Below are 27,319 nucleotides of genomic sequence, written 5' to 3'. Positions count from 1 at the left end.
TTGAAGGGCCTGTACTTGACCGACTCCTTGACCCGTGCTTTACGTGCTTTGTTGCTATTAACTGCCTTTCTTCAATAGCTATTGTCTGATTTCTGTCTTGGTGTGTTGTGTCTTTTATTCCAGTCCTTTGCTGCAAGCCTGCTGCCTGCAACCCACGAGGTGCCTGCTGCCTGCTTAGGTATTTTCTGTGGCCTGCTGCTGACCCAGTTTCTGCCACGTTTAAACTGCCCTTTTGAAAAGGGGGCATTTCTGGCCTTTGTGAGCATTCCCAGTGTGCTGGGATAATGTGGCTGATCCGGCAGATGCGGGTAGCTGCTCTAAAACAAACACCCACCCAGCCCAGGTCCCCAAGCTTTCAGTCTTGCTTGGAGTTTTTCTTTTCCTCCTCCTTGTAAATAAAACCAATTATTAACGCTTTCTGGTCACTGAAGCAGTGGGATGCGTTTTGGTGGATGGTTTGTGCTCAGAATAGTTAATAAACGTTTGCTGTGCAGGGAGGGGAGAGCAGTGCCCTACCATGAAGAGTGTGCACTGCCAGACTGTAAGATGCGGATCTTTGCTTTTGCTCCCAAACTGAGGAAGCTCATTTGGGACTTGGAGAACTGCAAGTTGCCCTATCCATGTCTTTTGCGGCTTTGCATGCGGCTTGGAGGTTAGGTTGTCCTGGGAGCAAGTACTGGGCTAGGGACAATGAGACTTCGTTTGAGCACTCACACCTTGTTACTTTGTTTTCCCTCTCGGATGACATTTTAAAAGCTATGAAAAGGTGATGAAAATATGACCTCGTTGTAGCTGCAAAGCCATGATGTGTTTTGGGGCAGCACTTCATGCTTGCTTATTCCCTCTTTTTGCAATGTTTTCCATTTTCAAAGAGCAGTCTGCTTTACAAACCCTTGTTGCTCCTGTTTTAGTGTGAAATATTTCTGTGGAGTGAAATGAAGAAGCCTGTTCAGAGGTTAATGCATTTGCCAAGCTTGTTTTCATGCACTTAAGTCCCATGTGTGTCGTACCTCAGAACGCATCCTTAAGGGGCAAAGTGGTCCACTCCAGTCCCACTCCCAGGCCCCCCTCTCTGCCCAGGAAGCTCCACTGGCTTCAGGACGACTTTGTGCAAGTCCCAGGGGATTCCCACATGGGATCATGGCATTGATTTGGTTATCTTGCAATGGAGAAGATGTGGAGAGAGATGCTAAACCCAGTTAAATGTGCCTTTGGGCTGAGGAGGGATCTTTGGCCTGTCTGAAGGATCTTTTCCCCTTGCAGGCAGCTTGAGAAATTCAGTGTCAAACAGGTTAATATCTGGAGTGTGCAGAAGCAAAGTGTGTCCTTTCTTGCAGTAGAAGAAGACCTCTGGTTTGAGACTTGTTAAGAAACTCAAAATAGCATTACTGGTTCTTTGCCCTTAGTTTCTCAGGTGAAAATTTGAAGTTGGTGAATTCCGATTAGCTTTTTAGCTTTGAAATAAAGGCGGAAATGCAAAAGTCTAGGGGAGGCAGCCTTAATATAGTGCTTGATTGCAAGGGCTTTTTCTTAACTGATACAAAATAATCAAAAGCTGACTTCCTGCTTTTGAGGCTAATTTTTCTCCTTTCCTTTTCCCCACCAGCAATCCTGCTGAAGGAAACAAATGTTAACTTGTTGGCTCAAGGTGCCCCTTGCTGGAAATCAGAGCTCGAGGTTAACGTGGCAGCCGTAACATACCTGAGGTTGTTTTCAGTGGTAGACGTTTTGTTAATAAACTGTGAAACAGGGTGTGTTTCACATGGTTCTGCTTTGTTTAATAGCAGAAGGTTGCAGCGTTTTGTACGTCAGAAGAAATTGGCTCAGAGCATATGCTGTGCATTGGCTTCAACAGATCCCAGATGTTTTGTAAGGACCTGGTTATTTCTGCAATAAGTGTTGTGGCTATTAATCCTAATAATGCCAACGTTTTTGAAATGTTGCCAGCTGGAATTTTCTGGTATAAATTTTTTCATATCTCTGCTTTCTCTAGCAACGTTATCTGACAAAGTATAAATACATGGTAGTACATAGGAGTAGGTCACAAATACATTGTGAGAGTGCTTCCTTTTATTAATAGCGCTAAATCGTGGAGCTGTCTTCCCGTTTTGCGTACCGTGACCCAGAGTGCTGAGTGACACAAGACAGGCGAGTGCAGCAAACTGCTCTTTTCAGAACGTGCAGGCAGGGGAGTTCAGTGGGCTGTCTGCATAGTGTCCTGCCACCACGTGTGGAAATGATCTGAAGCTGTGGAGGATTTCTCCGTTCTTTTTCTACCTGCAGTAAGGGATGTGCTTGGAGGTACAACTGTAGTTGTATGGGGAGCTGGAAAAGAAAAGCTTTTAGTTTGGGAGTAGGTTTATATGACTGTGCAGTTGAAGCACATAGATGACAGTGCAATCAGTTAATAAAAAGAGAACGAACAATAAAAGTAGTATGCATTTTTCTTTCATTGCTATAGTAATTTAAGAAGGTTCTTCATAAGAATAAAGTTCTGTATTTTTCTGAAGCAAATGCATGTCCCATCTGATAAATAATACTGCACATCACATATGTATAATGGCATAGGTCCAATAGATTACTAAGTGCACCAGAACAAAAAGCTTTGCAAGTGACACCAAAATGTTTAGATGGGGACTAAAGAAGAAATAATTCATTCATCCCAACTGGGAGGGCTGGAAAACAAGAATAAGAGAGTGATACCCCCAATTTTGGGCCAAAGCTACTTTTTGGTTTTGCTCTTTGGTTAATGACTTACATTTTAACTTTTCCTTAAGATTTGCTAGTGAACCCTGGGGTGTGGGAGAGCAGCTTTGTTCCCCTGCTGTATGCAGGGTGATTTTGCTTCATCTTGCAGCACTATGCTTGAAATACCTTTAGGCAAAGTGCCGCCTTGCTCCTTGTTATATTCTTTGCATCCTGCTTTTGCAGTCATATAGTACAGCTTTAGAAAATGCTATTTAATGACATGAAAAAAATGGGTATTCTTAGAAAGCTAGTAGATGTAGTTTAAATTCTGGGTAGTTTGCACATGCTGAGGGAAGTCTTGTATGAAATTTTGTCTGTTAGAGGAAAGAATTAAGTTTTTAATAAGTCTGGCCATCAACAGCAGCAATAGTTTTTCTCCTTATAAAGCCGAAATGTAGCACTGAGAAAGCTGGTGTTGGTGTGACTCAAGCAAATGCTTGCTAAGAGGATTTTGAAAGAGATGTGTGTATATAAGTTTCCAAGAGGGACTTCCCCAGTGTCTTACCAGCCTAATGCATCTAAGCTGTATATTGTAGTGTTTGATTTCCCACGTTTGTAGTGTATGAAGCTATGTGGCAAAGTACTGTTGAGATAACATGTACAGTTTTCCATATCAAGCCCATTTTGGTTGTCTGTCTTCATAGGCTGACTTAAAAAAGGAATAGTATTGGATGCCCGTAGGTGAATTACTGTGCTTAAAGATTGATGCTTAAAGGTTATACTTTGATTTTAAAGGTCTGGGCTGAAATCCACAAGAGAGAAGACATGCAAAGTCTAAGCTGATGTTTTCCACTATTGTTTTGAACTTGGATCTTGCAGCTTTGAGACGTGAACTTACTGGCTTTTCCTTGGCTTCTTTTCAGTGCAAGTGGTATCAGGTGCATTGTCCAGACTAAGGGGAATAAATTAAAGGAAAAAAAAAATTATTACTGTTTTTTTAAGTCCTAGGTATGAGTTTTCTTGTATTTGCTTAGCTTCCTTTTCAGTTAATGTTCTTTTCTGGTTTTGGCGAAAAATTAGGAAGGTTTTTTTAGTACTTAACGCTTCAGTGTAAAGGCTTCTTATGGGCTATTAAGATCTGTGCCTTAGCTGTTCTACAGGCCTGTTCTCTTTCATTATAAAAATAAACTAAAAGGCTTGAATTAACATAGAAACAGTAAAAGGCAGCTCTGGTAGGAAGATTATAGCTCTTAATTGCTGTAGGAAGATTATCACTCTTAATTATTAAGCAGGTCAAGTTTATCAGTGACCACAGAGCTCTTTCATGCATTTTGCTGAACTGTTCTAACTTAAAATGGTTTCTGTCAAGATGGAAATTTTTGGCTGTGGCTGTAAGTAGAAAAAGGAAATGGTTGGGTGCAATGATATTTGACAAGAATGTAACTTCCTATTGCCGTGAACTTTGCAGCTTCACTGTGCTTCCTGTCAATGCCTTCCCCCCTTCTCTCAAGGCAGGAGCCAGATTCCCCAAGTTGGAGAAATACTGCATTGCTCCTGCATGTGAAAGTGAAACACTTGGAGGAAGGTTGCTGCTGAATTGACAGAAATTGGCCCTCTGCTCTTCAGCTTGGGGAGTTTTATAAGTAAAATTGTGTGTGTGTGATGAAATGAACTTTTATTTTAACTGGTCAAAACAGAATTGCAGTTGATCCATTAAAAGGTGAGGTCTGTTTTCACTTGAATCTCTTCCGTCTATACTGCTTATTGTCCTGTAGACACTGCAAGAACAGAAAACTAGTTTATTGTTATTTTGAAGGGAATTAATTTAGTAAAGGCAGGTGTGATAGAATCAGTATTTGTTTTTTCTGCAGTGTCTCTCCCTTTGTTAGATTCCTAATAATGTTAGTACAGGACTGTGCTTAAAAACAGCCCTTGCCACGAAAGTCTCCTGTCATGGTTTCACCATTGCTTTACTACCTAGTAAGTAAAAATAAGCATGCTCTCCCCAGGTACAGGGTAGGTGGGTATGTGTTCTATTCTCTGCCTTTCTTAAAGTTGGTTTATCCTACCTCGTTTACAGGGCCATGCTGTGAAATTTGATTGCTTTCAGTAAAATGTTTTGAAAACCGTGCATAGGGAGTGGTTATTTAAATTCCATGGTATTTCAGCATGAGATGTGCAGTTAGTCTCCTCTTTGCTGCTAACTGGAGAAAGCACCATACTGACATGGTAGAAGCCTTTTCTCTAGGTACTTCTCCACGTGCTTTTTCTCTAGGGTTCATGTTTTCAGAGTGTCTGAAAAGGACTATGAACAGCACATCTCCACTTGAAAACATTTCATTTTCAGTTTAGAGACTCTGGGCAGGAGCTTGGAGGTACAGCGTGATCTTTCAGAGGTATGGAGTCTCCTAACTGCTCTTGAAGTGATCCTGAGTTGTGAACATTGAGCAGCATTCTTCAAAAAGCAGCCATTTATTTGCATGTATAAGTGAGGCCAGGGTGATTTCAGGTTTGACTGCCTTTTCTTAATGCTTGTTAATTAAGTAAGATAGGCAGAAATTATCATCTAAGAAACTATTTGTGATCTTAGTGTCAGTTTTTGAAGAATAAACCTGGGTTATGCAAGCAGTTTAAATGGTTTTGGGTTTTGTTTGGTTTTTTTGGTTTGGTTTTAGTTGAGGTTTTTTGTGGGGTTTTTTTTTTTTTTTTGAGGGCTTGGCAACTACAGGGTAAGCAAATTACTAAAAAAAGGGGAATTTGGCTTAAAAGCTGTGAGGTTTAAAAAGTAAAATAAAATAAAAATAGCAGGAGCTGCTTTGTGTGCCTTTGGGATTTGTGTTTTTATTATGCATACTGATGGACTAGAAGCACTCTTTAAAAAGACATGAAAGACAGTATTTTCTCATACCCCTGGAAGTCCAGAACCTGGTAATTCAGGATAAAGCATGGAGAAAGCCAGGGTTTCTGATGGAGCCGAAAGTGTGTGTTTGTGTTAGGCAAGAGACTCTTAATTTGTTTTGGGAAGGACTAAAAAAAAAAACCAACAGACTTTATTGTTTCTGTGACTTTAACATTTTAGGAGAAGGTTGCTGACGTCTTGAAGTTGAAATCTAAAGAAGCTTAAAAAAAAAAGTAAAGGTTTTATTTCAGAGCAGTTATTGCTGTCTTAAGTACTTGGATATTGGTTTATGAAATATTGCAGAATGAACGTGCACCTGTTAAATTATGCAAAACAAAAAGGAAAATGAAGGTGAATGTTCTGCTTGCCAGGATATTTGGAATTTGCTGGCAGTGGCAGAGATGCTTAGAGGAAAATATGTGCATTTTGAACTGGTGGGCCCTATATACTCATCCAAAACAAATAATTTAGGTATTTCTCAGCCCTGCTGGAACAAGACTCCTTTTTTGTGTGTGTACAAGTAGTTAGTTGAAGGTTCAGCTTAGGCCACATCAGTACCTGATTTACATGCCCAGTTCACAGATAACTCACTTCTTGTTCCCCCAGGTCTGTGCCTGGGAGTTTCTAGGGTATCTTTTCTTTTGCTTAAGCCTAACTGTTTGTCTGAGGTGCCTGAAAAATTCAGGGTCCCCCTGGACCATCTCTAGAGAGCATTGGATGTTGCTTGAAATCTGGGCAGCTAAAGGATAATCATAGGATGGCTTGGGTTGGAAAGGATCATCTAGTTCCAAACCCCCTACTGTGGGCAGGGACACCTCACACTAGACCATGTCACCCAAGGCTCTGTCCAACCTGGCCTTGAACACCCCCAGGGATGGAGCATTCACAACTTCCTTGGGCAACCTATTCTAGTGCCTCACTACCCTTACAATAAATAACTTCTTCCTTATATCCAATCTAAACTTCCCCTGTTTAAGTTTTAACCCATTACCCCTTGTCCTATCACTACAGTCCCCAATGAATAGTCCCTCCCCGGCATCCTTACAGGCCCCCTTCAGATACTGGAAGGCTGCTATTTTGAAAGGTTTCAGAAAGCAACTTCAACTGAACTCAAGTCATTGTGAATTAATTTCTTAATTTAGTACAGATTTCAGTTATTTCAGAAGTTTGGGCTAATTTATGGGAGGGAGTAATTCTATTCTGCCATTAAGCATGCTTTATTGTGCTGCTGCTGCTGAAATACAAACCACAGGCGCATCTGGAGAAGAAAGCCTTTTAACCAGGATGCTCACTAGAGTGCTTTGTGCTGCACTGCTCATCTGGTAGATTTCTTCATGAGTCTTATTCTGGTTCGTACTGTGGTCTGCATTTACTTCTTCGGATGTTTTTCAAGGAGACTGTTTGGGTGTGAAAGAAGGGGAAAAAGTCAGTTTTATTTTAATCTGTGTCCTTCCGTTTATATCCCATTGAGAAATGTGACTTTGTAAGTGCTATCCTGTACGATCCTGTGAGTTTGATCATTGCAGTTTTGTTGTAGTTTCGTAATAAATAAAACTGAAGTACTGCTAGTTTGAATGACTATTCTGCAAAGGGTTTGTATAAACATTATTGCAGAGTTTTATAGAAAAAGAGAGTACCAGCAGCGAGAGAAGAGTACCAAGAAAGACAGATAATGGCAGTGGAAATGCCAGGGCTAAAGGAGAGGAACAGAAGGGGATGCTTAAGTTGAGATGACAAGGGGCCAAATGAAAGTAATGGGGAGTGATTTGTGCTTTACACATTTAGCTAGGCTTACCTACCTCTTTATCTCAGTACTTTAAAAGTAAACTAAGTAGCAGCCCATTGAGACTTTGGTGAGCAGGTCTTGGCTATATGCTGCTTTGCCAATTTCAGAAGTTTAGAAAAAGAAAATGACTGCTAGACCTCTCTGCCCCTTAAATCATTACCTTGGCCAGAAACCATGGGATTTGTTTTTAAAGTGATTATCCCATCCATTTCACCAGTTTATTTTGGTTTAGCTCCCCTTTCCTATTTTCCTATAGCTGAAACATGCGAAATATCACACATGCATGCACATGTATTATTTGATGGGTAACACCATTTTGGCCTTTCCCACTTTCCACAGTCTAGGATTCAGTCCCTGATGTACATAGCATAGCTCAGAGAAAAAGATGACCATCCTTCTTCCAGATGCAGCACTGTTCTCTGGTAAAGTTGTAAGTGAATTCCTAAGGATGGTTTGCCAATCCCCAAGCATTCAGAAGCAGTGAGTCAGTCCTCCCGCTCTTCCTAAACAATGCAGTGCTAAAATACTGGGGTTTTTTTTTAACTTCTAGGTTTCCAGGGTTTAAAATTCATATTTTTATTCTTTTACCTGCTGGACATTTAAAAAAATAAAAACATCTACAGAGAATGAGAGGTTCATGTGTTATCATCTGAGTCTTAGGTTGGTACAGGGCTTCAGGAGAAGTTCCATAAGTCTCTGGAGTTGAGGTGATTAGCATGTCAGAGCTCAGGCTGTGCTGAGCTCTGGTACTGCACAGGAGCCACAGCCCTACAGGGACACCAGCACATATGGCTTGCCTGAGAGCTGTATAGAGATGTTGCAAGATGAACTTATTTTCTGATTTCTGAGAACTCTTTCTGCCTCTAGGAAAAAGGATGAATTTGGTTACAAAAAATCAGAATTTAAAAATACATCTGTTTCTGGTTTTGGCAGAGTTGCCATGATGAACTCAAGTTTTAATTTTGAATTTCCAAACAATTTTATAATCTCTTTGAAAGGTGCTGTGTGTCTTTTCAGGAGCTGCAGTTTAACCTTCATAACTCCTGCTTGGTGCTTTTATTGCCTTTGGTAAATGGGAGGTTGAGAGAAGAGAGGGACAAGGGGATGTGACAAATGAAAGCTTTGAAGTAGCTCTGCAAAAGACTTTGGTTCAGCTGCTGTTTCTATGTCAGTTTCCTCTTAACTGGTTTTGTGTGTCAAGATACTTTTTTTAATCAGAAATATTTATTTGGGTTTGGTTGTTCGCATAGTGTGAATCTAGTCCCCTTAGTCTGCTTTTTGTTTATGAGCTGTAATCTAGAGGAATGAATCTAAAATTCATCAGTAAATGAGGGGATTTTAATTTCATTTCTCCTGTTTCAGTTTACATATTAAAAATTATATTTTCCTAAACAATACATACATGCTTTCTTATCTTGAAACCTCATCCTGAGGGTTCATTAATATTCCTGCACTGAACATACGAAGTGCCAAAATACCAAACATAAGTCAAATTTTACTTTATCGGCATACTGAAAAATAAAACAGTGTTGCCTAAGCAGTTTACTCAAAAAGGACCTCTTGTGTGTTAAAGAGCCCAGACTTTTTTGCCTGCTGTTTCTAAGAAAACCCCACAGCCATAAAGAAAAAGACCCAACAATAAAATGCCTTCCCCCAACTTGCTTTTTCTTCATCTGCTGTGAACAAAGGGCACAAAAAGGAAGGATGAAGAAAAGCCACCAAGTGGCAATTGCAATTATTCTCAACTACAGTAGGCTTGCTATCTGAATCATCAGATAACATGCATTCTAAGCTAATCTAGAGTAATCAATTAGAGTAAATATATACATACGGCAGACTTGAAGGAGCAAATAGAAGAAAAAGTGACACGGATAAACTTCCCTCCAGGAACTGTTCCTTTGCTTCCGGTCAGATGCAGCTTATTCTGCAGATTGCTGAGTGTTTTCTACGTGGAATTAGATGAATTAACTCCAGTTTTAAGGTTTTTTGTTTGGTTTGTTTTTTAAAGGGGCAAAAGAAAACAAAAAAATCCAAACCACAGCACAAAAATGGTGAAATTCAGAGTCGATTTGGCCTTTTGTGGGGATTTTTAGGAGAAATACTTCTCTTGTGATTTTGGCTGGTGAAGTATGACTAAATCTGTTAGGAAGAAAGGTATTTTTCTGTTGGTCTTCAGGGAAATAAAAGGGTCTTTGCTTATTTGGAGCAAACATTTGTGTGTCCTATACACTGCATATAAATATTAGGGTTTGGGCCTATAAATAAATAAATATATATATATATATATAAAATCATGCTGACTTGGTTGTTTACCTATTTTTACTATTTACATCGAAGAGTATCAGAACTGAAATGAAAGAAACGAGGGCAAAACGATTTCAACTGTGTATTTAACAGCTCTCTCAGCATACCATATTAGCATCCCCTTTTAGTCTCACATCAGCAGGACACCAAAATGCTCTTTTCTGGTGCAGGAAATGTTGTAAAAGGCTGGAACAACTTATCCATGTTCTCCGATGCTCTTTTTCCTACAGAAGAGCACATCTGAGGCTTCTCAGTAGAGGGAATATGATGGATTAAGATTTTACAGCTCGTGCTCCTTTAAACAACAACAAGACAACCCAAAGTTGCTGCCCCGTAATGACACGTTTCTGTCTGCACAGGCAGTCTGGTGGTTCTTGCATTCCTCCATCTGGCTCTTCTGCCCTGGTGTCACCCTTCTTCTCACCCTACCTTCCCCTCCAGCCCCTTTTTGTCTGCTCCATGTGCACCTTTCTCCCCAGGCAAGCATCCCTGGTGCTGAGAGCTGTGGGCATGCTCAGGGTTTTTCCCTCTCAGCTGGGTGTTTTCTGTGAATCACCCATCTGATGGGCAGAGCCTTGGGCAACATGGTCTGGTGTGAGGTGTCCCTGCCCATGGCAGGGGTGTTGGGACTGTGTGATATTAAGGTCCTTTCCAACCCAAACCGTTCTATGATTCTGTGATTCTATGAATCAGGTGATGAGCTGGAGAGGACTGGAGCTACGGGTCTCTTAGGTTCACCCTCTCCTTCCTGCCAGAGCCTGCCCCCCATCTTCCCCCTGATCTGGGTGTTCTGGGCGACCCTGTGGAGCCCTCCATTGCCTCCCCAGTGTTTCAGCTGTGTTTTTTTGCTACAGATGGATGATTAGGGTGTCAGCATTTTAAATACATTGTGAGGATGGAGAGGAGGAGGGGCTTTAAATTGTTGGGTTGGCAGTGATAATGGGGCCAGTTAAAGTAGCTTTTTGATACAAAGGCAATTACTGCTGAGTTCAGAGTAGGTGCCAGGAATTTCCTTCCCGTCTTATATTTCTTATTGCCTATCCAGTTCTGTGCTCCACTTGTGCTTGAAAATGACCCCTGAAACGTTGGAATTGACCTGCTATATCAACATTTATCATTCAGAAGTTGATGTTCAACTGATCTCCCTGAAAAAACAGAGAGATGCTGTGAGTGGGGAGTCTGGTTTGTTAGGTGGCATGCATAATGTGATGTTAGCTGATTTTCAAAGCAATGAAATAACAGAAGAAGCCTGGCTTCCAACTATGAAGAGGACTGTTTCTCCACATTTGTTGTTTCAAGACTTCCATTCTCAGGCTGATATCTGTGTCTTTCCCAGGCTTGTAAAGTTCTTGTGAAACGATCCATGTACTTTTTTGGCCATGTTGTCTACAGCCGAAAGAGAAATTTTTGGCATAATTTGAGGTGACTCTACTAGTGAGATGAGGTTCTTAAAGGAAGGAAAAAATCCCCCAACAAACCACCACCGACCAAAAAAACCACCCAAAAGTAAATGTTTTGTTATAAAAAGTTACTTAAGTTACTTCAGCTTCTAAATGCCTTAATAAATTGCCTTTGACGTTTATTTCCATGCCAGGGCCCTGCAGAGATCTGAATGTGTTGAATGGTGTTTGGAGTTCAGGGATGCAGAGGGGTGTTCTGCCAGCTTCCAGCTGGCTTTAAGAGACTTGTGGTAACCCATTTATAATGTAGATGGGCCTTTCCCTTTTTGGTGGGCAGAATGATCCTCTGCCCATTCCTGCTATTCCAACCTGTCATCTCCCCTGGGAGAAGCAGGGAACCCCAAAACTGGTGGATTTCTCTTTCCACTAGCCCTGCCATTGAGTAAACCCATCAGCTTTCAGGTCGGGTTTTGGCACTGCTTCAGGGCTGCTGATAAGCGGTGCAGACACCCTGGAGCTGGCCAGAGTTGTGAGCACAGCGCCCTAGGAATGTGGCAGTTCTACTTTTGCAGCCAGGCTGGGGCTTGGGGCAATTTGGCAGCCTTTGTGGGGTGCAGAGCAGAAGCTGGATGACTTGTAACCACAGACTTGTTCCTTGGGTTGCTGGGGAGTGGTGTGCAGGGATGCTCTGGAATTAACTCCATGCTCAAGAGTCAGTTCAAAGCCTGGAGAGTTTGTTAGCTGAGGCTTAGCTTCCTCCATCACAGGTCCGGACTGCCTTCTCCAGAAGGAGTAGGACAGCAGCCCTGGGATCCTGCTACATCTGTTGCTGCTGTCAGAGGGCTTTCCCCTTTTTCTGGCTAGGAAAGGGTTGACTGTGATTGTTTTCTGGACAGTAACAGACTGCCCTTCTAAGGATCAGTGCTGCAGTATGGTCTTGTTCACCCAAACTGAATGAAATGCAGTCTTCCTACATCCACAGCTGCATCTGCACCCTGTGCATTGGGGGCCTATTGCAGAGAGTGAGGGTTGAGAGGAAAAGTGCTGATGCTGCTAGAGCTCCACAGAAGGAAGATTAATAAGTCTTGGAGAGCCACTGCCAATTACACTTACTGGCACAGAGAAGCACTTGGCTTCTTGCCTTTCTCAGCAAAGGTTTTTCTGGTGGGAAAAGGTTATTTCAGCAGTACCTGCAAGATGCTAGAAACTTAAGCCATGATGGGGTTCAGGGTGATAATGTAGCATATAAACCACAGGCTTAACTTTTATTTTGCCGTATATGTGTGTGCATATAAAAAAGGGATCAGAGGACCCTTAAGAAGTGTTCCTTGCCCCAGATATCTGGGGATTTCACTGCAGTAGTAATTTTAATTCGCGTATGTTTACAACAGCAATATTCAGACTTTCCTCCTGGGTATGTCTCTGAGGCTGACTTGGAAAAGGAAGAAGATGCTGGTTGCTGCGGTGTTTCTAGGAACGGAGAAAGAATTGTGTGGCGCAGACAAGATGGTTGGAAGGAGCCTGTCATTCACCCAGACTTTGTAGTTCTGCGTCATCTGTTCTTTCATTACTTTCTAGCAGCTCCCCAGAAATGCTACCTGGATATACTGCATTCCTCCTGCTGCAGCAGCAAGGGAGTTTGCTCCCTTGCATGAGCAATGTTTTCATACAAGTTGTGGGGTTTTATAATAATAAACCAGATTTTTCCTGAGTGGTAATAAATTATGATGTCTATTGGTTTGGAATATAACAACAGAATTATGTAGGCACTTTAATATATTAAAGGTGTAATGTTACAAAACTACATTTTTAAATTGGGGACCAATTAACTGTACTACCACACATTATGCAAAGCAGCTGGATAACTAATGAGACCACAGTCCATCCCTCCGTCTCAGACTCATCCTTGCTAGGATACTTCCAGTCATCATCCAGTAAAGATGAAACGGTTTCTGGCCATGCAGTATACAGACTGCTTCTGGGGAAGTTTTCAGCAGCTTAGCACTAGGTACATGCATGTAGTGAACAAGTGCTGGACTTGCTTTTTACCACTGTGGTTGTTAGGACTTGCAGAGGACAGGTTTAAATTGAGCGAGTAGTGAAGATATCCTGAGATTCCTGTGTTATAAGACATCGACTCATGTTCAAATAAGGTAAAAATGTTCTAGAACTGATGGGAACTGTATTGTGAATTTTCCTAGGGCAAAGGAAAGATGATGTGTGTTACACATTATTTCTAACTCTCTTTTGCATATAAGAAACGAGTTGGCTTTTGCATTAAAGCTACAGCTCAGCAAGCAGTTCTCTTGATGTCAGCTTTTGCCTAAGCTGCTATGTACTTCTCTACCTCTGCATCTCTCAGGTGTGCTCATACCAGTGCTTGTGTGAATGTTGAATTGACAAGACTGGGAATCTGCTCCATGCCAGTGTAGTTTTCATTCCCCAGGACTCTGAAGTTGTTTTCCCTCTGTGGTTCACTGTGCAGCCCCATAAAAGGTCTATCAGCATGACTAAGGTGTATCAGCATGACTGAGGTTATCCAAGGCAGCATTGTCTTTAAAATGGGATACTTCTTAAACTGAACTTTTATTGGCATGATATTTCCAGCACATGCTGTTGTATGGAAACCTTCTTAAAAGGTCAGTCTTATGGCAGTGAGAGGGATGTATGGGAAGATTTGGAAATAGAGTATGGTTAGAATATAAAGAGCCAGAGTCTGTCCTTCCCTGCACCCACTAAATAATAGTTGTGACCTCTTTTCCATTTTTTTCAGCTTCTCAGCAAAGATGCCTCCAAATGGGAAGGCCTTACATTTTCACCCGTCAGTTCTGCATTTTGGAATGCAGTAAGTATCTTACATTATTGTTATTTTGATTAACAACAAAGCAGGGAGGGACAACTGCACTGGGCTACATTTGGGTAAAGAGCATTAGCTGACATCTTGTCTTCTTGAAAAGAAAGAGAAATAATAAGTAATTGCCATGGAATTGAAACTGTGTTTCTTGCCTTGCAATACTTTGTAAATGAAAATCAATATAATTCTCGAAAGGAGGAAAAGGGAATAGGGAACCATCAGACATTCTGGGTACATTTCGGGTTATTCTGTGTGGATGTCCAATCAGTTCTGCATGCTGGTTGTTCTTTTCTTGAAAAACTCCCTTCCTAGGGAAGTACCTGGGGAGTGCTTGTTGCTTCTTTTAACTTATGAAATTAAAATCCAGAAAGTCCCAGGCAAAACATAGTGGTAGAATCATAGAGCAGTTAGGGTTGGAAAGGACCTTAAGATCATCAAGTTCCAACCCCCCTGCTATGGGCAGGGACACCTCACACTAAATCATGTCACTCAAGGCTCTCTCCAGCCTGGCCTTGAGCACTGCCAGGGATGGAGCATTCACAACTTCCCTGGGCAATCCATTCCAGTGCCTCACCACCCTTACAGGAAAGAATTTCCTCCTTATATCCAACCTAAGCTTCCCGTTTAAGTTTTAACCTGTTACCCCTTGTCCTGTCACTACAGTCCCTAAAGAAGAGTCCCTCCCCAGCATCCCTATAGCTCCTCCTTCAGATACTGGAAGGCATATTATTTTGGTTTGGTTTGGTCTTATGTGCTCCTTTAAGAAAGCTTTAAGAATTACTCTTAAATGACAATCAGCCTTTGGTCTATCGATAACCAAAGGAAACGTGGTCCCCATTTGAGTTAAAAGAGTGTTTCAGGGGATGCACAGAATGAATGTATAGGACGTATTAACTAAAGCAGAAGCCTAGAGAGAATGGTTGCTTTAGCTGACAAAACAAGGCTTTGGTTATTGAAACTTTCTTATTCAAAACTTTGTGCATTATAAGTTTTCTTAAACGCCGGGTGACTGAAATTACTTTTGGCTAAGTGCGCCTCTTACATGCCAGTGTTGCTTATTTGTAGATACCAAAGGACAACGTTTGTTTGGCATGTTTCCAAAGAATAGATACAACTAGAAAATTGTTGCATATTAGTATGTTTTAGAATGATTTGTGTTTGTTGCTGTTTTGTGCATAGTCTATGCTTATAAAGTGAATAATTTCTTTCTCTTTCCCCCCCCTTCTGTAGATTACTGGGGTTACCCAGAGCTAAAATGCTGCATGCCTACAACCCTAGTAGAGATAGAGAAGTTGTAGTGAATTCAGTGTTTACAGCTACTAGACAGTTTCATGTGTCTCCTGCTCATAGCCGGGTGAGTGTTGATGTACTTTTGGAAACTATGTAATGGCCAAGAGCCAAGCCTTCATGCTTCCTTTGGCCTAAGCTTTTCATACTGTGTTTTCTCTTCGTGCTTTTTCGTAGGACCTCCAAGGTTTTTTTTTTCTGTTTTGTTAGCTTTTTTTTCTCACTTCTCCTTAGACTGGTAAAAGACATCCAAAACCTACAGTAAGAAATGTGTTTTACAGTAACAGAGAAGAAGAATTTTTCAGTGTTAAGGAGGAGGCTGTTTAACTCTCATTCTTCTCTAAGGAGCATTATGCAGTAATCTACAGGCATGTGGGTGTTTTACAGCCTTGAATTCTCAGTGTTTTGAATGATCTTGCCTATTCCTCAAAACAACCTGCAGTGAAACGTTTTATGCATTTTGTATTGCAATTATGAGCATAATTACCTTATGATCTAAGACTGTTATTTTCACTCTGATTTTTCTTAACAGTGTCTAATAATATAATGCATGTTAAGAATTAATTGCTGTGATCTCAGTTTGATGTAGCCCACATTTTATCCTCTGCTGATGTGCAAAGGGTTTTTATTATGCTTTCATCTGATTTGTGCTTTTACGATGACTGAATGGGTATTACTCTGCAGACATGAACGTCATTGTTCTTTCAGTGAGACCGATTTGGTTACTAATAGTGTTGGCTTGGTTCAGCCTTGACTCATTCAACTGTGTATCAGGGGGGGGATTGATTCAGTTTGTAATAGGTATCTATATGCAGGAAGAATTTTTATGCATGCAGAGGCAAAAAAAAAGCATGATTAACTTCTCGAACACAAACGAGTCTTGACTGACGAGGCTCGAGCTAGCTGACAAAGTCCAGCCATAATATGACGAGTTGCTACGTGGTCTCAGTTCTTCTCTGAAGTAAGAGTTGAGAGCTGTGGACAGCAGAAACTTCTCAGGGCTGAGATATGCATAATAGGGTCTACAGACATGAGTGTACATGTGGAGATGTCTGTTGGGCGGTGTGACTGAATGGTGAGTGTTGTGATCACTGGCACAGAGCAAGAAAACTTCTTTGTGGTCTCTGCAGGTGATTCCTACGATGGGAAAAATCTCTTTCAGAGTCCTCTTCCTGCCAACAGAAGAAGGCAGTATAGAAAGCTCATTATTTATAAATACCTCATCTCATGGAGTACTTTCATATCAGGTAACTACTCTTCTTTTTAGCTTGAGTTTTGGATTTGCTTGTGTTCTAAAAAGTGATTTTTATACGTTTAGAAATTACAGACTTTCAAAGTTCATTGAATTCCTGATACATACCAGGTGGGGTAATGTTTACAATTCGTGCTGTATACCAGATCTCGCTAGTCTCATGATCACTCGTACATCTATCTGTATGATTAAAATTACTACTGTTAGTGCAGCTATTTGCAGTAGTAAAACAAAGTGTATTTGTATATATGTACTTAAAAGATCATGGTCCTACTAGTTGGCTTCATATAATACTGCAGTCTAGACTGCACTGTGCTGGAATGCATTTGTCATGAAAAACCTATTTAGGAAATACTTTAGGTGGTTTTCAGCTACTCTGTGGGATTTTATGTAAACACATTGGGGATGTAGCACAGGGTGAGAGGTTTAGGCCCTTAAAACAGGAAAGTCAAAGTAATGGTTGTGCATTAAAGCCATCTATTGTCTTGATTAATCGCTGAATACAAGCAAGTCTTAAGCTTTTTTATTTTTATGAGGGAAATTTTATGCTCCAAATTCTTTGCTTTTATTAGTTTGTTAAATAAAAAAATCTGTCTCTCAATTCAGTGATTTACAGTGCCAGCTTTAATCAACGACCCAGCTATTCCATTCCCATACTTAGATACTGTGCTGGAAAACAAAGCTCCTTAAATTGAAGCATAGGTTATTTCAGTTGAAATACCTGTTTTTTAATACATATGTTATATTTATCTACTGTTTATTAGAGGAAATGCCACATTTGGTAGAAACTTTTCATCAAGGTTGGGGGAAGAGTGCATTAGAGAGTGATTGACCTTTTCTTTCTGATGTTTCTCCTTGCGCTCACTCTTGCCCCTTTGATTTATTGACCTGCCTGATCAGCTCAGGCAGAGCCTTTTATCAAGTAAGTCATGGGGAAGCAGTTGTCAGTGCTACCAGAAAATCAGTTTGTCTCTTGTTGGACTGCTGATAAAATCAGTAATGGACTGATTTTCATGAGCAGTTTCACTAGCCACTTGAAACAGAAGAAGTAGCTGCTTATGATTTCAGCTTGTGTTAGGTTTAAGAGTTTCAAAATAGGCGTAACTTGAGTGGTTACAGTGCTCTTGACAGCCCCAAAGTCTTGAAATATGTGTGATGTTCCTAATGCCCTTATGCAAGAGTATGTGCAGAAGATTCACCCAAGTGGAGTAGAAGTGTCATTATAGCAAAATGTATTTTGTAAGTGCCTCCATAAAAAAAACTACCTATTCCCTTTGTTCTGATATTCTCTATGTAGTCAGAGATCTTCAGCGAACAGAGAATGTATTGTATTATCCACTTAAAAACGTGATTTTTCTGTTATGAGAAGCAAAAAAAAAAATAAAAATCTTTGTATACAAGTGAAAAACTCCAAGGTAATTTTCTTAACTTCTAATGATTTTATCTCCTCCCCATTATCTTGCACCTTGTTGTCATAAACTGATCTTGGTGGAGCAGAATATGAGTGCAGTAAAATCCCTCAACTTGCAAATTTTAATAGTGCACTGAAAACTGTAGAATTTAATAACTAAAATGATAAAAAGTTATTTACCCATTTTTTAAGACAAGGCTGTTGAATTAAATATGAAATGGGACTAATAACAAAGTTTTCCCAGAGATAGCTACACTGCCAAATGATGATGCATGTATTGTAATTGCCGGAAGAATAGTAAGGGAGTTTAGATACTTTCTTTTTGGGATAACCTGATGCTCTGCTGGTAAGCGCTTTGTTTTGTGTTTTTGATAGTGCCTGAATGAGTGAAGATGCTAAAGTGCTGTTTATGTGTACAGTTATTTTCCACATTGGAACTTAACATAAGTTCTCTTTCAAAAGAACTAACGTGAAAACCAAATCTGTTTCTTGGGAAGATTGTTATTATTATTATTTAGGAAAGTAGTTTTGTAAGTTACCGTGATAAATGAAATTCTAGATGTTAATGTTAAAATATTAAATGTTATGTTAAATGTTAATGTTAAAACATTTTGTTTTTAACACCAGGTTTTTGGAACAGGAACTCTGATGCCCTCTCCAGAAGAGCCTAGAATGCAGCTAGCAAGCACCTACTTACTGCTTCCACACATTCAAAACATCAGGGCGTCACACACACTGGTACAGTATACATTTCAAATGGAGATGAAACATAAACCTTCTTAGGCATGAAAAGGGTTTTGTTCTCAGGTTGCTGTGATGCAAGGAACATTAACAGAGTCCAAGTATCAGTAATGACTACAGGAAAGATGTTGTGAGATACAGAGCTACTGTGATCAGCTGGTGTTCTGGTTTTCTGAAAAGTCTTTGGCATTTAAACTATTCCTACTTGTTCTTGTTCATGCTCCTATGGTGTGCTGTCGTCTCAGTTGTGAGGCCCTGCTCTGAACTAGACTGGAGGATTGACCTGTCCTTAAAAAAATAAACTTTGTATTATAAAGGCAGGGAGGAGGGCTGTTTTGGTTTGTTCTGGTTTTTACTTCAGACCTGTTCCCCATGCCAGCTCACAGCAGGGCTGTGCCAACACTTTGCCACAGTTAAAAAGTGTGACGTACTGTGTGGATGAGAATGAGAGGTGGGAGTCAGGCTGCAGTATCCCCTCCTGCTCATATTGCTGCTGAAGATAACCAGGCTTGCTTACCTCAGCTTGACTAAAGCAGAGAGCTCTGAAGAATACAGCAAGATGGATTTAAGAGGTGTATCTATTTCAGTTGAAAGAAGTTTTAACAATTTCTGTCATTTGGTTGTAGTTGCAGGTATTTTCATAGTCTTAAAGGCCATACAGAACCTTTCAGGTGAATAAGGAAAAAATGATCTTTCAAATTTCCTTTTGTATTATACACAGATTTATTTTTTTCAAGAACATATTTAGAATGTCTTAGCATGTAACACAATTTAATCTTCTATCTATGTGTGAGCTGTGTTGGTTGCCTTCATGATGTCATTTTCTGTACCTGAGAAAAATTCTCAGCTTAGATAATATTTTTCAGTCTGCTGCATATATGTTAGGTCAGTCTTACCTCTACCTGAGGATAATGCACGATTTCCTTATCTTCCTTTTTTTTCCTTTGTACGAGTCTCTGTTGTAATCATGCAGGTGTGGTTACTTGTGAGTGTACACATACTCTTGCAAAGGAACCAAAAGGCTTCAGGTTTTGTGATTTGGGGTGCAAAAGGTAGAACTAAGAAGGCTTTTCTTGGATGCTGTTAATGATGTGTCTCTACATCTTCATGTCCAGCTCAATGAGGGATTGTCAGCTACTGTCTGAAGTTTGAATGCAGACTGCTGCTTCACAGTTCTGTCTGAATTCCTGAGTAGAGAAGTTTTGAGAAGCACTTGATGTTGTCCTTTATGTATTGTGAGGAACATTTATTTGAGTGTAATTTTCCTGTAAGTGAGGAATTCGTCTTCAGTTCACAGGTACACATTTGAACAGAAATGCTGCAGCAGTGGGAGCAGCTCCTCAGCTGAAGGTGGTAGACAAGATCTGCGTAATACTGAAGGGGTTCTTATGGCTCAAGTTTGGGTTCCATTTAGAAAAATCACAGAGTGGTTAGAGTTGGAAGGGAACTTAAAAGCTCATCCAGTTCCAACCCCCCTGCCGTGGGTAAGGGACACCTTCCACTAGACCCGGACTCAAAAGCCCCATTCAAGCTGGCCTTGAACACTGCCAGGGATGCGGCAGCCACGGCCTCTCTGGGCAACCTGTGCCAGGGCCTCACCAGCCTCACAGGGAGGAATTTTTCCTAGCATCTAATCCAACTTTCCCCTCTGTCAGCTTAAAGCCATTCCCTCTTGTCCTGTCACTACATGCCCTTGTAAAAAGTCCTCCAGATTTCTTATAGACTCCCTTCAAGTATTGGAAGGCTGCTGTAAGGTTCTCCCTGGAGCTTTCTTTACTCCAGGCTGAACAACCCCAACTCTCTTAGCCTATCTTCGGACAGCTGTCCAGAAGTACCTCCTTCAGTTAACCCTTCTAATACTCTCATCCAGATACCCTAAAAATTGATATGATTCTGATTTTTCCTGTTTATATTATAGCTCAGAAGCTGTGAAGAAGAGATATATGAGGTTTGAGTGAATGACTACACATGGGAAAACTTAAAGATACAAAGCTATTAAACACACAGTGGAGATCTGTAGTGAAAAAGCATTTGAAACAAACCAGTCATACTCACTTAACTGTGTGTGTTAGCTTTCCCATTTATTTTTACTGAGATAAAATACCACTGTAAGTTCAGGATAGCATAAGCCTCATTTACACATCTCTTGTCATCTTTGGATACATGAGTTGTCACCTTGGGCAGCAGTGTCTAGTTTGATACACCATAGGTATCCTTCCCTCTGAAGTCTACTGCTTGGAAACCCATGAGAAAGCTTTCTCACTGGGTGCTGCATGGTGTGTGTCTGTTTTTTGCCTCTGTGTCTACTGTTTTAAAGGTGATTGTGTTTAAACTGTTTGGTAATACTAACTTCCTTGATCATAAAGGCCTTGGTAAGAAAGTAACATCACGTAATCCCATCATGGGCTCGGTAAAGTGGCTTCTCAGAACTGCTGGAGGCATTGTTACCGTAACCCCAAATACTTCTTACTATTCCTTTGATGGCTGGAGTCCTGCACCTGACTTCCAATGTAAATGGCTTTGTGGATGGTTTATATTTGTTAGGATATGCATTTAGTTTATGTAACTTCTGCTGCTGTCATGGTATAAGCCCAGTAGCATTTGTAGGAGTCATTAAATGTTTACCTTACCAAGCTGAACAGTCTGTGCTCTGTAGTATCTTAGTCAGTGATGGGCTGTCCATTTCTTAACCAAATTGACAAACCCTTTCTGCAGCTTCTCCAGTTTGTAAAAGTTCTGTTCAAGGTGATTGGCCAGAACTGTACATAGGAATATGGATGAAATTTTGTCTCTACAGAACATTTATGTTGAAATATGATGTATCTGTGGGAATTACAGATGAAAGTGTACCTCTATAGTAGTATTTCCATTGGAAATACAGTTTATGTTTGCATTTGTTTTGGTGGAAAATAAGCGTCTATTGATTTTGTGGCTTGTTTTTATCCTTTAGTAGACAAAGGTGCACAGGCTTTTCTTTTTTCTTCATCATTCCCCCAGGGTTTTTTAGCAGAAACTCCTGAGATTAATAAGGAAAGAAAAAGAAAGACGAAGTTGCCTTCTCTGCTGTTGAATTTCACTCGCTTTCTGTTACTCTTTTCAAAGTTTCAGCTTCTGAACAGTTCAGGATGAGCATGCTCTGGCTGTGGTCCTGGATCCCAGGATTTCGGGGCTCCTGGCTCACTCAGTTGGGAGGAAAGAAGACCTGTCTCCCAACACTGTGAATTCACAGTATGTCCACGTGGCCATTCATCAGTCTGGCTAGTTACCCCTAAGCAGTAACAGATGGTAGAGCACATATAGGTCATCTTTGTTTATCCAACTTCTGGATGTAGTCTTTGCTCTAGTTGTTTGGGTTTTGGCATTGTTTAATATTTGGATGGCACTGACTGGGCAGCTACATCACTGCCTCTTTATGTTCAAAATGCTGTACAAGCACACTGGAAATGTCAATGGAGGAGTGACCTGCAGGGTGGAGCATCTTATCGTAGGAGACACAGGCATCACTTTGCTGACTTCTCAGAGGAGTTCAGACTTTATGAACCAACGTAATGTTGCAAATACTGGCAGGAATTCAAGACTTTAAGCTGTGTTTTGTGCCAGTAGACAGAAGATCAGAGAAGCAAATACGTGCAAGTGTGGTGCTTGGGTGTGGAGAAGGAAGGTAGTTGGACAGTAGAGTTTCCTTGGTGTGCCAACCTGATAACTGCCTGCAAAAAACCGATGAAACCCTGCTGAATCATTATTACAGGGACAGTTAATTAACACCATTCAGAGTGGAAAAAGCTCTTTAGGGCCAGGGCTAGTCCAGGACAGAAACTTTGAAGTATCAGCCTGCAGGAAGAAGGGGAGGCTTGTTCAATGCTTGCTCTTTTTTGATTATACTGTAGCCAAACCCCAGGAAGTGGTTTGAACTGTACAGTCCAAATTGTGATGCATGAGCATCTCTCTGAAAATCTTGTTTAGAGCCATTGGCAGGCACCTAAGGCAGAATAAGGAATTCTTTCCCTAAAAGTGACTCTGGGTCTGTGGTTGCTTGGTGGCTTTTGAACTGGCCCGTGCCAGCTGTCCTGTGGGTGCTCCGTCTCTCTTTTGGTCGGTAAATTATTTCCTAAGTAATTGCCTACTGTAGTGTCCCCCAGTGGGAATCCTAGACCTTTGCCAGAAGGGAAGAGTGGAGCTCCTTGCAGATCAGATGGTTCAGGTTTGCAGGGTGGTTTTTATTTGTTTTTTTTTGTTTTGTTTTTTTTTTTTGACAGAGGCCTCTGTTTCTTTAAAATGTAAGAACTTGCCAAAACTGGCAAGTTAGTTTGTGTGGCTTCTATCAGACCTCTCTATTCAGTGCACATAGGATTTGTGTGTGCTGAGAGTGTGTGTATGCACAAGTATATATGCTTGCATATACAAAATAGAGGCATCAGGTAATGATGTGGCAGTGGTTGTACTGCTTTGTAGCACTCTCTCTGACTTTTCCTTGTGCTGTGTCTCTCTGTTGCAGTTCTCTGGTGCAAACGTATGCTGCATAACTCAGCTCCCTGCTCTGATTCATAGGCAGTGATATTTACAGTGTAAATGGAGTGCTTGTGCTGCTGGGAGATGTGGACATGGTCCTGGGTTTGTCTTGGAAAGTCAGCCTCTGACAGTGTTTTCTTCACAGATGCTTTATCTTCGCTTTATGGTTAACACAGCTGTCCTACCAGTGCTGTAAGATAGTGGGCATGACAGTTATGCATCTGTTGTCTGCCTTAGATAAATGCAAACCCTTTTCCTTTTCTGAAGATAGCTTCTCAAGGGTGGGGGAGGAGTGTGTGTGTGTGGCAGTCGTGCAGAAAACAGATCACCATCAAATACACCCCAGTTGCATTTTTTTCATCTCTGTGTGGTACATCAGCAGCTTCAGTTTTAAGGTGACGGCAGTTTTTCATGTTAGAGGTATGCCATGGCAAAAGTAGAAAAAAAAAAGTTTGGAAAAATGATCTAGCTTTTTTAATAGGGGTATGCGGTCTTAAACTTCTTTAAACTACAGTGGCATTGAATAAAGGCTAACAACTCCTCATGTAGGACTGGGAAAGTGGTAGTAATCTCTCAAGAACCACTGAGAAAGGAAGCCCTAAGCATCAAGGTTTGTCTTACCAGAAGAGCATCCCCAAAATTGCTCTCCGTGTAGTCTTACTGCCTCATTAAAACTACACTAGCAGTCATGGCTGTGAGAGGTTAGTAAGTGGTGCATGTTTTGGAACGGAATGGGGTTTTATTTCTGCTATTAAAATTTGATGAGGACAAAAGCATTTGTCAAAAAGAAGGGTGGCAGACGTTCATGTTCCCCTAAGAGCTGCGATGGGGACAGGGTTTGGGATGTGCATCTCCACCTTTGCAGAGGTTACATCGCCCTCTTGTGTGAGGTCCCAGTCATTTTGGTATGAAATTTGTTTGAATCGGGAATGCAGAATGTCTGTATATTGGCTTCCTTTTGACTGTGCTTGTGTAAGACTGGACCCCATGAAATGCCACGCATGTGGTAAATCTGCTTTCTGCTCAGGTGCACCCTGCCCCCTTCTGCCTGTCCCAGGGCGATGCAAATAGGGTGCTGGATACTGAAAAAAAACTTTGATTCACAGTTTAGCTTTTCAGCATTATTGACATTATATAAACATATTGCAATATTGACATAATATATAGTAATGATCATTGCTATAAGTATATGATAATGTATAATTATAATTATTAGAAATATACTAATACAATATTGACATTGTCAATAATTAGTGTTATTGACATTCTTTAAAGTCAATTGCATTGACATGTGCAGAAGGTTGAACCTGCAGATACCCCACTCAGATATTTAGTTAAGTATCGCAAGAGAAACCGGGGGGAGTTCCATGTAAGTCTCAAAATCACTAGTTAGTTTTGCTGTAATTGAGGCTCTGATAGAGTGACAGGTCAGGCATTCTAATTTATTTTTGTCTTTAATTTAGTATCAAGATATTCTGGCTGAGCAGTTTGTGCAACTAATTTGGCAGTCCAGATTTCCAAAGAGCTTTCATGAACTATACTGGGCTTTGTTGGTGCTGTTGCCCCATTAGATTTATGAGTGCTTTACAAGCTGGCACAATCAGTGTCGTCTTCTCTTTCCCCTTTCCAGATGAACAAAAAGGCAAAACAAGTATTTTCTGTCTGTCCATTTTGGCATGAAGCCTATGTATCAGGCCATGTCCAAGAAGCACTTTGTTCTTGGTAGTATCTAATCAACAACAAAAATACACAGAAAAACAAGGAAAGAAGCTTTTATATTACACAGAAAAGGCTCTCTTGAATACAGTTTATTGAAACATGAAAGTTTATAAGCATTGCTCATGTTGATGCTGTACAAATATTTAATATTCATGTAGAATAATAGTTTTATGAGTAAGCAGGTATTGACAGAGTTCCTGAGAATTGGAGATTGATTATTCACCTACTGTATAGAGCAATTGTGTTTATTTTTTAAAGTTTTCTTATGTTTGTGTCATGCATATGTGGAAACAGTCCTGTTATCCTTATAAATTGTGGTATGTGAAATGGATTTGAAGCACATTTGAATCAGATGTTTGATGTTTTCTTCACTTTCCTTTCTTACAGGCAGAAACTACAAATGCCAGTCTCTTACGTGTTCACCTTGAATGCAGTTTACCTAATGATGCATATCAGCAAGTTAAGGTGTGTTTTATTATAATTTTATACCTATTTAAGTCTTATTTCAGAGGGGCACTTTCTACAGCTCTAGAAGTTTTAGCAACAATGCAATATCCAGTGTCTTAATTTAAAGGGAAATTGTGCTTTTACCTATGCCTTTATAAAACTGTACCCTGAGGTATACATGAAATGTCACATACATTACGCTATAACCTTTAGAAGAGGGGAGATGGAAAAAGACACCAAATACCTCCATGCCCCCCCTCCCTCAAGACCAAACCAGCAGGCCAAGTGTTTTAATGTGTAGATGTTACATGACTTCTATGAGGTACAAAAGTGATTAGATGCCTCTAATTCCGTTTCTGCAGAAACATTTCACAGGTTTCTGATTCACACTCACAAGAAATCAATGACCTGGAAAACTGAAGTCTGGGCTCTGTGCTCAAGAAGCTTTGAAGGTGGCTTTGGCATTGGGCAGAGCTGAGAAGGGGTGAGCTTGCTAGCAGAAAAGCCCCCTTCAAAACCTCTGAGCATTCAGGACAGTAGGTCTCTCCATCCTCCTGGGCAGTGCTATCTGATTCTCCTCTTCCATTCTCTCCTTAAATGTCCTTGCACAGTGAATGGGTATTGGTTCACAGTGCTAGTTGTATTCAACGGGGTATTTGATTGGCTCAGATAGATAGGCTTGTGCTGTGGTCTACAGCATCTTCCATCAAGTGTGACAAGGCCTGGACTCTATAGCTGTATTCCTGTACGTTACATGTCACAGTGACCCTGTGCTGTTTTACTCCATTACATTGGTGAATAAGGCTAAGCTTGAGATGCACCTGAACTTTTGAGATTGCATGTAGTGTGGCTGCTTGCTCTTTGGTGTGAGCTTTCCAGGGGCACAGCATCCTTGTGCTTCAGTTTCCACAGTGGCCTCCTTTCCTGCTCCTTACAGCCATTTCATGTGCTGATGGTTTCTTTGATGCTGTTTGAGCAGTGAAGTGGCATTCCATTACCAAAGACTCTTCCCTACTCCCACTGTACCTCCTTACGACACTTCAGATTAGCTGAAGGTATATTGCTACTGCTTCATGAGAGCAATTCACGTGCCAGGAGTGGTTTTCTCCTCTTCCTCCTGAGCAAACTAGTCCTCTTGGTGGGGCATTGAAGCCGAACGACCTTCATGGTGTGATGCAGGACCAATTTATGTTATTCACTGTTGACTATCTAGTTTTGTTTCTCATTGTTGGCATGATTTTTTTGTGAAATAGTGTCTGTGTCTTTGTAGTTGCTGAGATTCAGCTGTCTTTAACAGCAGCCACTACTTACAGAAGGCAGTAAGACCCTATTTGTATTTATCTGAAGTATTCTAGCCAGACGACAGTGTTTTCTATTAAGAATTGTACATGTATGTTTGTTTTTTTAAAATTACTTCAGTGAGAAATGGAGACAAAAAACACAGGATTTGGAAAAATTAACTATAAACAGACCAGTGAACATGAGCTGTCTTCCTACCATTAAGACACATGCATCAGTCTGTTTATGGCACATTTTATTGAAGGCAGAGGATTTAACAAAGGAAACTGTTTTGCAGTCCCTGAGGTGAGACTGACTAAGACAGTTAATAAATTTGCATTCTTTAAAGGCTCAGTGTCCTTTTCAGTTGTTTTTCGTCATTGTTTCTGCTGTGCTGCTTGTACCCACACTGTCCTTGGTTTCTGCTGAGATTTTAGCTGAGGTCCTAATTACTCCTGTTTTGCCAGTGCCAAAGTGCTGGTAACCTTCTCTGTTAGCTAATACCTTTGATTAACTTCTAAAAATACCTTACTGCACTAATTTTCTCCTCTCACACCACATACACACCATATCCCCTTGTCTCGCTCCAGAGTTGCTGTTTTATGTCTGATGACCCAGTGCTGCTAGAAATGAGCTTAACGGTAAGAATGGAAAATGCCCAACGAGATTTTGTGGAGCACAGACAATACTTACTGGAGAATCTTTTTGTAGTTTATGTAGCAGTGGAAAATACGAAGACCTTGG

General features: G+C 40.7%; 1 protein-coding gene across 6 annotated transcripts in view; it reads left to right on the top strand.

Moving 5' to 3' along the window:
• TMEM131L (transmembrane 131 like) overlaps positions 1–27,319 on the top strand; it is an 82,945-nt gene that overhangs the window by 21,455 nt on the left and 34,171 nt on the right. For 5 of the 6 annotated variants that reach the window (XR_009728584.1, XM_061374151.1, XM_061374145.1 and 2 more), the window contains exons 4-9: positions 13,851–13,922; positions 15,162–15,285; positions 16,349–16,465; positions 18,509–18,619; positions 25,238–25,315; positions 27,166–27,319. Coding sequence is in view for 4 of the 6 variants with exons in the window: in XM_061374151.1 (XP_061230135.1) it covers positions 13,851–13,922; positions 15,162–15,285; positions 16,349–16,465; positions 18,509–18,619; positions 25,238–25,315; positions 27,166–27,319 (656 nt within the window). In the remaining 2 variants the exon portion in view is untranslated. Of the gene's footprint in view, positions 1–13,850; positions 13,923–15,161; positions 15,286–16,348; positions 16,466–18,508; positions 18,620–25,233; positions 25,316–27,165 lie in introns of those variants that run through there. The other variant, XM_061374184.1, reaches the window with a different exon arrangement.

This window comes from Neopsephotus bourkii, unplaced genomic scaffold, assembly GCF_033783945.1.
Source record: "Neopsephotus bourkii isolate Nb327-2 ecotype Australia unplaced genomic scaffold, CSIRO-AGI_Nbou_v1 NB_168, whole genome shotgun sequence".
In the NCBI taxonomy this organism is placed as follows: Eukaryota; Metazoa; Chordata; class Aves; order Psittaciformes; family Psittacidae; genus Neopsephotus; species Neopsephotus bourkii.
The sequence above is the reverse complement of the archived record's forward strand: the minus strand, read 5'-3'. Positions and strand labels throughout refer to the sequence as shown.